Consider the following 14,492-nt stretch of genomic DNA (forward strand, 5'->3'; position numbering starts at 1 on the left):
CTGTTTTAAATAGGGAACCCCAAATGAAAACTGAGGAATAGGCAGATCTCAAAGAATGAAAAACTGTACTGCAGTAAAAAGTACAGATGCATATTATCTAGAAGTATCACAAGGCCTGTCTGTCACCACAACTACGAAAGGAGATGTTTCAGTAGGTTCATTTATATGCTGGTTTATAAAAAATAAGTTTCTGGAATTTCCAGGGGACCCCCTGGACTCCAGGTTTAGAACCACTCATTTAAAGGAGTTCTATCAGTCAACATTTAGATCCATTGAATAGTTCCCCCTTGTCTCTAAACATAAGTAACAAAACTACATTAATCACTACAGTGCAATATGGAAAATCTGGTCAAACTCACCAAGATAGAGAATATTATTGGGGACCGAATGATCCACCAGAACCCCATGTTCACATTTTGTTCCCAGCACCTACAGGAGGAGGAAAAAGCAAAGCTTGTTAGAATATATAAGTATTACATGCATCTAAAAATCAAGTAATCCAGACATCAAACTCCTCTCCCAGCCTTCTTGTGACCTTCTTAGTTCTCTTCTTTATCTACAGGGGCCTAGAGGGATTTACACACCATCCAAAAGCATTCTGAAAGCCTATTAAGTTACTTTATCCTGTAATTATTTATTGATCCTCTTATATCAGCAAAGATGGCTGGGTTTATGTTAGGCTTGCTCTTCATATAATCCAGGCGGTTTTATTTTCTAATGTGCTAAATGTCCTTAATGTGCTTAAGAGGCTTATTGCAAACCAGCGTTTGTCTGTATTGTTTTCTATAGTAATTCAAATCATCATATGTAGCATTTATTAGTCAATAAATCAAACTCAATCAAAGATCATAGCAGTCACATTGCTTCCCTTTGTTATGCTGTTTTTATTATTATTATTATTATTTATTTCTTAGCAGACACCCTTATCCAGGGCGACTTACAATTGTTACAACATATCACATTATACATTATTTCACATTATACAGATATCACATTATTTTTACATACAATTACCCATTTATACAGTTAGGTTTTTACTGGAGCAATCTAGGTAAAGTACCTTGCTTAAGGGTACAACAGCAGTGTCCCTCACTGGGGATTGAACCCACAACCCTCCGGTCAAGAGTCCAGAGCCCTAACCACTACTCCACACTGCTGCCCTGATGGCAGTGATGGATTCTGTATGTGAAAGTTGGGTTGAATAGTGCCATTGAATGGGCAAACAATCAGCAAGTCCACCCCATTTTGTTAATATGCTTTTGCATTTTGTTCCCTGTAAATTGGATCACATAATTTTTTTTTTATATATCATTAACACTAATTAGGCCTGTTCTGAGTCGAATGAGCAACTGCTCGTGCTCATTGTAAATCAATGTGTTCTTTAACAGATTAAGATTGAGGTCATTGACTCTAACGCTACACACATTGTTAAACCAGTGACTGAACTCTCTGCCATGGTCAGTTATCTCATTTGTGCCTTCTCTTGCTCCGATCATTGGAATTCCTAATAAAGTTATTCTATTATTACACACTACATTTTCATAGATTTATTTGTGCTTATGACGCACCCAACTAATCACTTATCTTGCAGTTGAGCCTGTTAAATTGCAATATCACCTTGGTTGGATGCTGCTCAGCCAGCTCTATTTATACTTTATTTCAGTTTAAGAAGCGCTGTAGGACTCTGTTGCACACACACACACACACAGTCTAAAAGAAGCACTTACTGCGTGTTTTCAAACAAGTATTTAACAACGATCCAGGGCACAACAAATAAAAGGGGTGCTCCTAAAAGAAAACAGCAAAGAAACCAAGGGATTAATAAATATTATGCTTGGAACAAAACTGGAAACCGGACTTCCAGATGTGTACTTTAACAAAACAAGCAATTCAACAAACGTCATGCTTTGAAAAAAGTATGTTTGTGGGAAGTAGTAATATTAATGGTCACTTTATGTTTTGTCTCTTTTTAAAAAAAATTGTGTTGTGCACTCATGCAGTATACTCCTTAACTGTTTTGACAATAAATAGCACATTTATGTTATTAATAATAATAATAATAATAATAATAATAATAATAATAATAATAGTTTCATATCTATATTTAAACTTACATTTAAGAATACATGGAGAAAGGCTTGGAATAAGTACACACTTACCCCAGCCTATACATAAATAAATATTGAAGTAGCTCTTCTCTGTGAAGACAGTGATGACCAGCAGGTTATGTAGGTAGATGCCTTCGACCAGCAGCCAGGTGTAATTGGCCACAACGCTGTACTGCATCAGCACCAGGGCAGCTCTGCACCCGACCGCAGCCTGCAGACACAATGACACAGCACACAAATACATTGAAATGCAATGTGTAGCGTTATTATCAATAAGTTAAAATCTTGCTTTATCCAAAAGGGCAAAATACGGCTTGCACAAAAATGTGACATAACAATAAGAAACCATCTATCTTCAACTATCTTCAACTCTGATGGTGAGCATCCAAAATGAAGGATGCGAAAGAGGTGTTATTGATTACAGGCAACAGAACTGTAGGCAGTGATTATTTTACACTGTCAGGAAAATGTTGGAGGTTGCTAAAATAATCTGTAAATAGCAACTACGCAAAATCTTGATATATACTGGAGATTTTTGGCTTTTGTGTAATTGACTTTTTGGGTGCCGATTGAATTGTCAAATGCAGATGATAACAGATGCCGTCCCATTTTGATATTGGAACAAGATGAGATTTTTACAGACTGGTTTCATGGTGCAGATAGAAAAGTGGCAAGTTGTGGTTCATGTTCGTTTTATACTGTTACTCTCCTGAAGAGAATAATAAGTTGCCCTCTAGTGGTGACTACTTGTGTAACCCTACCTCATCATTGAACCAGAGCTGGATCTTGAAGTCTTCATGGAGTTTGTTGCCATACACCCATGATCGGAATAGCATGTCCTTGATGAGGATTGACATGGCGCGCAGGATGAACGAAACAAACAGGTTCATGTGGATGTAGTTCCTCATGCAGTGCAACTTCCTGATTCAATCAATTATAAGGGAGAACTCTGTCAGGCAAAGTGAAAATACCGAGCAAAACATACAACCCGACCCTCCCCTAACATACATTAAAATCCTAACCTTGTCCCTACTGTGGTCTGATTGCGATACTGTAAATGTGACCGAAAGCACAGGAATTGATTAGCTTCTACAAAAAACGAGATAAGGGGATGAGTGATAATGTTGTTTATGGTAAGAAAATAGTTAAGAAAGGCCTTTAAAGGGACACTACGCTGTTAAACAGCAATGCGTAAAGAATTAGTTTACAATTATCAAAAACAGAAAGCTAGATTAAAAAACATATCCATTCTGGAGAGGCCTTTGCAGTGTGTTAATTATGTACAGTACAATTGTCTACTGTTCCAGGCAGCAGTGTGGAGTAGTTGTTAGGGCTCTGGACTCTGGACCGGAGGGTTGTGGGTTCAATCCCCAGTGGGGGACACTGCTGCTGTACCCTTGAGCAAGGTACTTTACCTAGATTGCTCCAGTAAAAACCCAACTGTATAAATGGGTAATTGTATGTAAAAAAATAATGTGATATCTTGTAACAATTGTAAGTCGCCCTGGATAAGGGCGTCTGCTAAGAAATAAATAATAATAATAATAATAATCTACAATATTATTACCTGAAAACTATGAGAATCCCCAGTGCTAAAGTCAGAGCACCCAGCGACACAGAGTAGCCCACTGTGTACATGATATTGAAACTCTTCAGCGTCTTCCCAAGCCAATCCTGCACGGAAAATAAGAGGTCAAGTAATTCACTATATCAGTTACTATGGATTGATTTGCCATATAAGCACAGTACAATATATGTTTAAATGAGTGCTAATTAAGGGTTTAAATTCATTTCTTTAGCTTTTAATAGCATTTACAACATTAAAACAGGCCCCTCTTTTGTGTCGAAGATCTTTGGGTCTTTGCTATTTGTATAGATTTTTCAAGTACAACTCTCTTCTGGTAAAGTCTGAAGAAAATTCTGGTAGCGGTAGTGAAATCATTCTAAAGCACAGAAAGTGATCTAAACAGAATGTCATTTATCGCAAAGGAAGCAGCAGCAGCTTTTATTCTATAGCGTTGTCTTTTCAAAATTCTGTGTCCAAATTATAACATTTTAATAGGAAATAATATAGGCACAAATAATTAATGAGTTACTTAAAACATTGGGCTAGATTCTGAAAGTGTTACTCCAAATCATCATTGGCCCTTTCTGTGCAATTTCTTTCTAGTGGAATTTCTGATTTGATAATATTTTTGGGTGTGTTTTTCCTTTTTTGATGATGATTTGGAGTAAATAGCTTCACGAATCGTATAGTCCTTGTGAAGATCAAACCATGTTTTCATATTTTCAGTTCACATACTTTAGAAAATGTTTTGAAAGCTTCATGAATAATCATCAGTACTAGTAAGCACTGCTCATTTGTCTACTTTACTGCCTACAAGTCGTTGAAATGTGATAATTGTGATGAGGTAAGTTGGGTCTCTCTTGGTTAGGTTAGTATGGTCTCTCTTCCTAGTCTCCTCACCTGCTCCTCGTCATCACACTGTGTCGTGTCCCTCCAGGGCTCCCCATTGTCCTTCATGACCCACACCCCGTCTGGGCCACACCTCTGTGACACGAATCCTGTTTGGACTGAAGAACAAACCACCATATCTTTTAAAAGATAAAGCTTTTTTTTCACCCATTTACCATATTCACATTTGTTACATTGGACAAGTCATCAATATCAGACTGCTGGCAAACCCAGGAATTGTTAATGATGAAAACTCGATAAACTTCTGTTAGGCTGATAGTGATGATTTTAATACATTTTCATAAAATTACCTTTTAATAGCTATACAAAATTAACCCTATTATTAGATGTTTCTCTAAGTGGTTTTTATATAAGTTTATTTACCATTATCTAAACACTGCAAGTAATAAGATCTATTGATTATGCAAAGAAAATAGCTGCAGGGCTACTTTTTTTGCATGTGGAATTTCTTTCCTTGTTCTATTTTTCCATTGGTAAGCAATCATTTACCTTTGTCATACCATGGCAAATACCACGGGCAGGAGACATTGACTGTTGTGTTTGGAGACCCATCAGGCCAACATGCATATTTATCAAAGGTACGGTTGCACACTAGTTCTGAGAAAAAAAATAAAGAAAAAAGTTGTTTTTCCAAAGAAACCAGACAAGTTATACACATGTTTTTTTCTGTATTTATAATTAATTTATTTATTTAATAAAAGTCTTAACACAAGCACTGAAATATTGAAACCACTGTGTCAGATTTGAGTACAACATTTCCATAACTGTTTGTCATTCCAAAGCTGCAGGGTGCTTTTTCCATGAACAAAATTAATAAAAAAACATTGCTGTGTGAACTTAAAACAAACTATATGATGGCCATATACAGCAATGCAGACAGTTCAGTGTTCAGCTATAAAACACAGCAGCTCTTATAGAATTCAGGACATTTCACTACATAATTTAAGGCAACAGACTCCTTTAAACCATAAATATTAGAAGGGTTTACATAGGTAAAAACAAAACAAAACACCTGAGCTATGAAATACAGAGTTGTGTTAATGCTGAAATATTGATTTACACACCTGTGGAGACAGGCTCCCTGCTGATGTTTCTGGCACACTCTTCCTTGTAGCTTTCCCAATTCTCTACCAGAAGCTCAATGGGTTTAGCTGAAAATCCCTGAATGTGAAAATGTACACAGCATTAGAAAAGTTTAAACTAACACATTGACATGCTTGGTCAATTGCCTGCAGCACAAGCAATGGTCTGGTATCCATTCTGTGGCAATACTCACAGCAGATGCAGAGATCTTCTGTAGATCCCTTTAGACTGCTCAGAAACAGCCCGGAGCACAGCAACAGCATAACATACTGAGCATCAAAAGAAACTTATCACTTATATTTGAGCATCAAAAGAAATGTATCACTTATATTTGAGCATCAAAAGAAACATATCACTTATATTTGAGCATCAAAAGAAACTTATCACTTATATTTAGATAAAATTCACTAGATGTGATCGTTTTAGAGCAGGTGCAGTGATTTTTTATTGTGCTGATTAACAACTGACATCACTAAGATGCTGCAAAATGATCTGTCAATCTTGGGAAGGTGTTGTGACTCTTGGTCTCCCAGTTCGTGGCATGTCATTGACAGAGTGTGTCTGGTTATATATGTCTAGTTTGAAATTGCTGGCTGTCAGCACCCAAGACGACGAGCCACAGTACGCTGCCCCAGTCCAGCCTCCAACAGGCCGATTGCACAAAGGCGCTGCTCTCTTGACAGATGTGGCATATTGTTTTTTTTTTCTGTGATTTTCTGTATTGCTTTTATTGAAGCTTGCAATTCAACAGCTGAAATCACTCCATATCCAGTGTCCAATCAACTGTCTCACTAATTAGGTGATTAAGTGCATCTGCTTCAGTCATAGTCACTCAAGCATGTCATGGTCAAGGATGAATGATCGAGTGCTTAAAAAGAAACCAAAAACATTTCGTCAATGCCCATCATTTATACACCTTATTTTTTTCGAAAATAAATGTGTTATAATAGTGATAAGTATAATAGTGATTTCTCAGTATATTAAAACATTCAGACGAGTTACTATCTTGAATCAAAAACAAATCACAATGTTTCCCTATATCTCATTAAAAAAAAAAAAAATCAACCGATCACTGTTAAGGATTTTTCAAAATCCCAGGACATTACTAAAGTTAAAAACAACAACTAATTTTTCTATGTTTAATTGTAGTTCATTGGTACAATCTTTTTGTGATTTATAAAAAGTTAGTACGGTGTGTGGAGGGTGTCTCTTATAACAGAATGATTTTGCATAGTTTGAGCTCAGCTGCGTGTCGAGGTCCTCTCGCTCAAACTGCACGAGATCACATCTCCTACAACAATAAAGGACATCTTACAAACAATGTATTAACTTACAGGCTGGGCAGTCACAGAAGAGCAGCAAGATATCTTCAATAGAGAACCATGGAAAATAGTATAAAATCAAACTGACATTTTACATTTGTCTATTTTTTTGTCTTCTTGACTTGAGATTATTTGATAGCATTTCAACTGAATGTTCAGTTGGCAGGTGGAAGTGCTTGTTTCCATCTACTGATATCCCAGTATATTGTGAATGGGAAGGGTCCCATGGTGCTGGTCCAAGGAGGTCAGAGACAAATTACAGAAATGCCCTTGTTTGATTCCACTCTGAAATCCCTAGCCATGCAATGGGAAAATAGAGAACCCGGAAGTACTGAATTGTAGCCATGATTACTCACAAAATGTGACTATGCCACTTAACATGTTTATTTATAAGAAGGGGTGTCTCTGGTTATAACAGTTGGTCTCCTACCCAGTGTGCCACACAAATACAATGATGTTGACCGCTAGGTGTGACACATATGAGCTCATCTCACCAGAGCTGGGTACAGGCCCATACATAAACAAACCCTGTACACTGTATTTACAGAAAGTCTGTTAATTGAGTTTATAGAAATCATCACAATGTACTACGTGACTCTAGGGTAAGTCACAATATTTACAGTGCATACTGTATACATCACCTTTGAAATGACTTTCTAGCAGTGCTCTGTTTGTAAAGAATTTTTCAGATGGCGATGAACACACAAGGAGGTAAAGCACAGTAATTCGCTTAGAGTCGCACTGTCAGTAAGGATTGGTTCATACTTCTGTCGCAGATTAATGAGATATGTCAGGCGCAGACAGCTATAAAAGCTGTGCAGCTTCACTCCGACCAAGCAGGGTTTTTCAACATTACCCAACGCTATGCGATTTCAGGTTGCAGATGCATGAGAAAAGGCTGTACGACTTTCCAAAAAAGACTCGTAATTCCTACCTGTCGTAAACTGTTGGAGACCCTCGACTCCGACCAGAAATGATGTCGGAGTCTGAAGTATGAACTAACCTTAAAGCCTTGCTTTTATCCTAGGAATTTCACTAGTAATTCTGATTTAAGAAATAGATTTGGAATAATCGTATGCCACCTCCCTGTGATAGATCACAGCCAGTACAGGAACAAGAAGGGCACTTCTAGGTCACTTTGTGGGATCAAGGTAAAATCTGAGGGACACATGCATTCACAGGTCAGACACAGATAACAGAGAGGTTTGTGACTTTCACAGGAGAATCATGTGTCTATGAAATAATACCAACAGTATATTTCTCATTTCACATATCTAAAAGATTATCTAAGGGGCATTCAGTAAAGGTGCTCCGCGTGGAGTGCAGGATGCGCCCTATAGCCTGGAGATCGCAGGTTAGAATCCAAGTCATTGCCGACCGTGACCGAGGGTTCCTAGGGGGTGGCGCACAATTGGCCAAGCGCCGCCTGGGTAGGGAGGGCTTAGGTCGGCAGGGCAATCCACGGTTCACAGCGCACCAGCGACCCCTGTGGCTGATAGGGCACCTGTGGGTCTGCGGTGGTGCCATTCAGATCTGTGTTGTCCTCTGGCACTATAGGTCTGGCGGCTTCGCTGCGGATCCGCAGTGCGAAAAATGACAGATTGGCAGGAACACGTTTCAGAGGACGAGTGTTTCAGCCTCCGTTTCCCGAATCGCCGGGGGGTTGTAGCGGTGAACCGGGATAAAAATAATAATTGGGCATTCCAAATTGGGGAGAAAACCAGGGTAAAAAACATTGGCGATGACTAAATAAAAAAATAAAAAAATATCTATGTTGTTCTCAAATTATCCATGGAGAAAGGATCACACTTCATGGAAATAAGTTTATTTTTTATGAGGAATTATTATTAGCTTGTACCATTGGTTCCTGGATTGCGGAAGTCTACATGGCTAACAGGACTAGGAAAGGACAATTCAAATTGAACCTAGCTTGTTATTTTGTGGATGTCCTTACCTGACTGGCTGAGAATGCTAGCATGGTTAGGAGAAACACCTGCGACATCCCTTTGTCGTGCTGTCAAAGCTCATCTGTAGTGAGGCTGGGACTCCCAATGTTCTTCAAGACCTCTAATGGGAGTTCACAGGGGACCTTCTCAAGGGGTCACTGCAGGGCCTAAACAACAACAAATAAGCATTCCACTGAAGATCCACTCCCACTTGGGCAATTAGATGAGGTTAATCATGTGATGTGATATGTGATCCCTTCAGCACTATAAAGCTGTCATAGTTGCAGATTAATTCAACATTGTCACACTTTTCCACATCTTCCGTGGCCACTGCAATGCCCGGATCCCAGTCCAATTGAGCATGTTTGGGATGAACTTAAACAATGCATTCACATCCTCTGAATATCAGGTGCACATCCTAATAAAGTGGCCAATCAGTATATATACTGTACAGTATATACACTGAACTAGATGGAAACATTATCAATACATAAATACTGTCTGTTGAATACTGCTGAGGAGCTCTTTCTGAGTTTTGCTTTCCCACAGTTGGCAGTATTGCTGAAAGCATTCCGATACAGTGATGAATTATTCTAGTCGCTACTGAACCCATTTCCCAAGCTATTTAATAAAAAAATACTAGGACTGATGTGAGGTCATCCCAGCCAAATGCATCTGAACTAAATCCCCTGTACCATGTGACTAGGGCATATAAATACATTCTCCACAGTCAACATCAATTTGATGCACTTGCTAGGGTAAATGATGTTCTATTGTTGTCATGGTTTCATATAAAAATGTAGAAAACAAGACGGCAAACACTTTTCAAACTGAATATACAGTACTTGCCAATGTTTTTTTTTTTTTTTTTTTACAGTAGTTTTTGTTTTTTGTCTTGAACCACAACCAAATACATTTGTCGTTTACATAAATCATCTGGACCTACTGGAAGTCCAGATAGTTTAGACCACCACCCAGTGGTGCATCAGCCCACGCTGTCGTTCTGCAGATGAGAGAGAAAGAGATAGAAACAGAAAGGAACAGAGAGTTTCCATTGGAGGGAGAAAGTTTAATTGGGAGATAGAGGTTGTTTGAGTAAGCTGGAGGGAGAAAGGGAGAGGAAAATCTAAGGAAATTGCCCTTTAGATACAGTATATAATGTAGTTGAAACTATGTGAACAAAGGCACTGAGCTACATAACTGTCTTCAACTTTGTGCCAGGTTTCACTTTGGAAATCAGTGGGCATGCATTCCTATAGGTCTGTATGGGTCATCGTGCAACTTACGTTGACTGGTCTCTTCAGCATGCCTTCCACGTGATGTCGGAGAACGGAACGAAATCTGAAACGTTTCTGCAAAAAACACCTTTACCGTGGAAACATTTTTGGCTAAAACGTTTCAAATTCCATTCTGTTCCAGTCTTAGAACCCCACTCTTGGTGAAAAAAACAAACAAAAAATACTGACCACATAATACAGAGTAATAAAGGTTCCTTTGCACAGATCATAGAATACACAATTTCCACAAAGCAGTCAGAATATAATTCTAGAACATCACCCTGTACATCAACCATTAAACTCTTTGACCTGCAAAGCTGAACAGGAATGATAAAATAATTGTATGAACATCTTTAATCTTTGCGTGGTTGACTTAAAAGCTTGATAAATCAAATACATTTTAATGTTCTATGAAATGATTATTTATTTTAGGGAAAAGGGACAATTCAGAACTTTGAAAGTTACAACTCTCATTTGATGGCATTTGGCCCTGGGTAGATCCCATGTGATTAAAGTATAGTAGCCTGATTCATAAGCAGCAGAGGATAAGCTAATCAATAATACATAATATTACAGATTTGTTAATATGGGAATTATCTTTCATACCTTTTTGTGTTTCGTGTTTTATGTTATACAGGTTACACTGTATATGTAATATGCTTAAAACAATCCTGTAACTGATTCTCTGCTATGGTCATACATTTAAAAGTGTGACCTGTGTGTGTGTGTCTCGAAATACAGGGGAGAAATATATTGAGTCATGCATATCCAACTTAACCTTCCTTGATTTAACACAGACTCCCATTAAAAGCCCAGGTCAACAGAGAGGAAAACAATAATAATTAACTTAAGAGAGTGAAGCACTTAACCATACTGTACATTCTTTTAAAGGCATGCACAGATTGTGAATGTTTCTATAATACTGTACCACATCAGTCCCTTTAAAACTAAGTTGCATGGCCCTGTATGTTGGTGTTTTTATCCCATGCAAGGTTGCTGGAAGCGCCAGTGTTCTGTGGCTGCAGTTCAGGGACACTGGTGTCACTGGTCACAATCATGCAAGTGACTACAGGTGCCCAAAGAGTTTCCCCTCATACTTTTGATAGAACACCTCATTCCTCAGCTGAACACTCCCTGCCATTCAGTCCTGTGCCATTCTCAAGCGGGTTGTTTCAATGTAATTATGCAGTGGTTTTAAATGTAGACCACCAAACTCAATTGACTTGTGACCTGAGCTAGATCTCAAAGGTGTTATGGCATTACAATAGCCCACTATGCCACCTAGTCTCTACAAATGCATTCATTTTACTGCAGCTTTGGACATAAACACAATTTTGAATTAAAACTAGTTTGTAATTTGGATTTTACCCTTCCAAAAGGCAGCAATCCTTGGTGCAGGAGGCTCTGCAGGTCAATGAGGTTTTATTTTTTGTTGTTGTTTGGCTTAAGACAGACAACTGTGGTTAAAGGGTAACAGAAAAAAAGCAAACGCGGTTAAACAGTAACTTAAAAGAGAAAAGTTTGTCAGTTGGGGTTCCTTTAACTTCTCTTTGGAGCCTGTTTCAAAATTCCGTCTGAACGTATTCTTCTCCAGGGGGGGAAGCATACCATCTCTCATATAACCCTTTACCCCTAGGTTAATCTGTCTAGACACCTGTCTCGCTTTTCATGACATATTTAAACTCATTTCTCTCTTATGGAGCCCTTTTCATGCAAACAAAGATCAAGCTCTAGAGAAGCAGGCCCCCGGATACTTTAAAGCAGTGTTTATATTCCATTACCACATGGAAACCGAGGGCTTTACTTCAGCTACATCAATCATGGTAGCAAATGCACTGCTTTCATCAGGGGTCATTTTCAGTTGAAATCTGATATAGTCAAACCTTCCACTTGTGTTATAAAAATTTACAAAAACGGGTGTTCCAAAGTCTAAAATCCCTAACTGACTCTCCCTAGAATCAAAACAGATTAAAATGTAATTTGTTGCACACAACATCATGTGCTTGGAATAAGTTGTCATCTGATTTTAGAAATACTGCATATATTTAAACAAGCCATTTTAAGGGATTGTAATTTTTTTTATATATTATTATTGCATTCGTTCATTCACCTGTATACAGTAATTGATTGTTTATTGATGGTCTTTTGTTATATCATATAATGTTGCTGCTGTCAGTAATATCATCAGTCATTCTCATATTGTGTTTTAAAGCTGCTGTTAGGGATTGGCAGGATGCGAACCAGCGACCTTGGACACTGCAAGCAAGCGTCTTAACCACTGTACAAAAGAGCCAAGCTTGCATTTCTGATTATGGAGTTCATAGCCTCATCTCATCTCACTGACAGGGGACAGAACCCATTACAACTGCTTTTGTAAAAAAAAAAATGTAAAGTTGAAGTGCCTTATTACAGTGTTGTCACAGACCCAGTAGTACAGTCCACTGGTGTACAATGCACTGTTACTATTTAACATAAGGTAAGTGATTGATTACAATTTACTGTCTGCATTTTCTTCCCCTTTCATCATGTTAACTAAATAAATTAATTAATACATTAATAAATAAGGAAGCTGGTGTTTTATGGCTTGCTTATTAGCAGTACAAACTGTGTGTTGACACAAAGAAGCACCTCTACAGTAAGTAAGTTATTGTATGGCTTTTCTATTTCTGATAGCTTTCAAAAACCTTCTTTATATCAGCAAAATGACAGGTTGCATCAGTAGCATCAACCTGTCTAGTAAATGGATACATTCAAGACCTCAGAGAAACTCTATAAAGCGAACTGTTTTATTAATTAATTTATTTTTATTTAAGCTTGCCATTGTGATATTAAATAAACTGTAGAGCATCTGTCCAAAAGTAAAGGATATCAGGGATGGCGTGTGAAAACAGCCAGGGGGGCTGACTGTCCGGTTACACGGCCCCTAAACTGTCAGGCATTGCGGCTGAGAAGGTCAAGACTCTAGCGTGCCAGATCAGTATGAGTCTCAAGGCACTGTTTACACTTAAAGCTCAAAAGAGACCAATCGGCATTAACTACTATTTCTCAGCATGGAAATCAACAGGCAGACGGCATGGGGACTTACTGCTTAATCCAAGCTTCTCAATTATCAGATAAAGCACATTGTTAGTTTACAGTATCCATCTGTGTCCCTTGACCTGTGCTTTTGTAGTTTTGTATTTTTGGGAAACATGAAAAGAATATTGAATATTGAGAGTAATGATACCAACTTGTACTGCCTGCAGTTTTTGTGGCTGTTGCTTAAGTCTACAAAATATCTTTTTCTGTGTTTTCATACAGATGTCTTCCTGTGTTGAGTGAACAGTGTGTTGAGCAAATAATTTCCTATTGAAAGTCGCATTTCCTTTTTGAAGAAAGTCACACTTCCTTTGAAAAATGGTACCTGCCTGTCATGTAAATGTTAAAACATCTTATTATTATTATTTATTAATTTAGCAGACGCCTTTATCCAAGGCGACTTACAGAGACTAGGGTGTGTGAACTATGCATCAGCTGCAGAGTCACTTACAATTACGTCTCACCCGAAAGACGGAGCACAAGGAGGTTAAGTGACTTGCTCAGGATCACACAATGAGTCAGTGGCTGAGGTGGGATTTGAACCGGGGACCTCCTGGTTACAAGCCCTTTTCTTTAACCACTGGACCACAGGATAATTAGATCTGAATTCTAGGTCCAATTCAATGACTTGTTGCAGGGAAATACAAAGGGGTATTGTATGTGCTTGCAATAAACAAAGTGAATGAATGTAATAATACAGCTATTTAATGCCTTTTTTAAACTCACTTTTACAAAAACATATTCCTCGCTTTTCTATCATAACAAGTCCAATTTGTGTTTTTTCGTTGCTGGAGAAACCCTGTTTAATTGTATTACATTCAGTTAATTGAATCTGCTCTACTCCAGCTGGGCTGCCATGAAAACAAATGGGTTACTTTATGATTATGAGTGGTGGAGACAAGCTCATCTCCACTTGTGTCTGTTTGACCCCGATATTCCTACATGTAGAAGGGAGGACACAAGAGCATAATGATGACAGAGTGGGTTGTGTTACAAGTGGGGTTTGCACAATGAAAAGAGAATACACAGTGTTAAGTGTGCCATCAACATGCATTCTCTGCCCCAGCTGAACATATGAAATGTCTTTCATTTAGAGTTCTCCTCCATCAGAAGCATTCCAGTCCTTGCCCTAAAATAAAGTCTTAAAATACCTCCAGGGTAGAACACTTAACACAATGTCCAAATGCTTTTAGGTAATGGCT

At 38.2% G+C, this 14,492-nt stretch overlaps 1 protein-coding gene across 1 annotated transcript in view; it reads right to left on the reverse strand.

Annotated features, from left to right (window-relative positions):
• LOC117422920 (glucagon receptor-like) overlaps positions 1 to 14,492 on the reverse strand; it is a 55,147-nt gene that overhangs the window by 10,153 nt on the left and 30,502 nt on the right. Inside the window, exons 2-10 of the mRNA XM_034038163.3 lie at positions 8,944 to 9,102; positions 5,649 to 5,745; positions 5,074 to 5,181; positions 4,576 to 4,682; positions 3,676 to 3,782; positions 2,870 to 3,029; positions 2,160 to 2,319; positions 1,728 to 1,788; positions 360 to 429 (exon numbers count right to left, since the gene is read on the reverse strand). Coding sequence (XP_033894054.3) covers positions 360 to 429; positions 1,728 to 1,788; positions 2,160 to 2,319; positions 2,870 to 3,029; positions 3,676 to 3,782; positions 4,576 to 4,682; positions 5,074 to 5,181; positions 5,649 to 5,745; positions 8,944 to 8,991 — 918 coding nt within the window. The 5' untranslated portion in view covers positions 8,992 to 9,102. The remainder of the gene's footprint in view (positions 1 to 359; positions 430 to 1,727; positions 1,789 to 2,159; positions 2,320 to 2,869; positions 3,030 to 3,675; positions 3,783 to 4,575; positions 4,683 to 5,073; positions 5,182 to 5,648; positions 5,746 to 8,943; positions 9,103 to 14,492) is intronic.

This window comes from Acipenser ruthenus, chromosome 17, assembly GCF_902713425.1.
Source record: "Acipenser ruthenus chromosome 17, fAciRut3.2 maternal haplotype, whole genome shotgun sequence".
NCBI classification, from domain to species: domain Eukaryota; kingdom Metazoa; phylum Chordata; class Actinopteri; order Acipenseriformes; family Acipenseridae; genus Acipenser; species Acipenser ruthenus.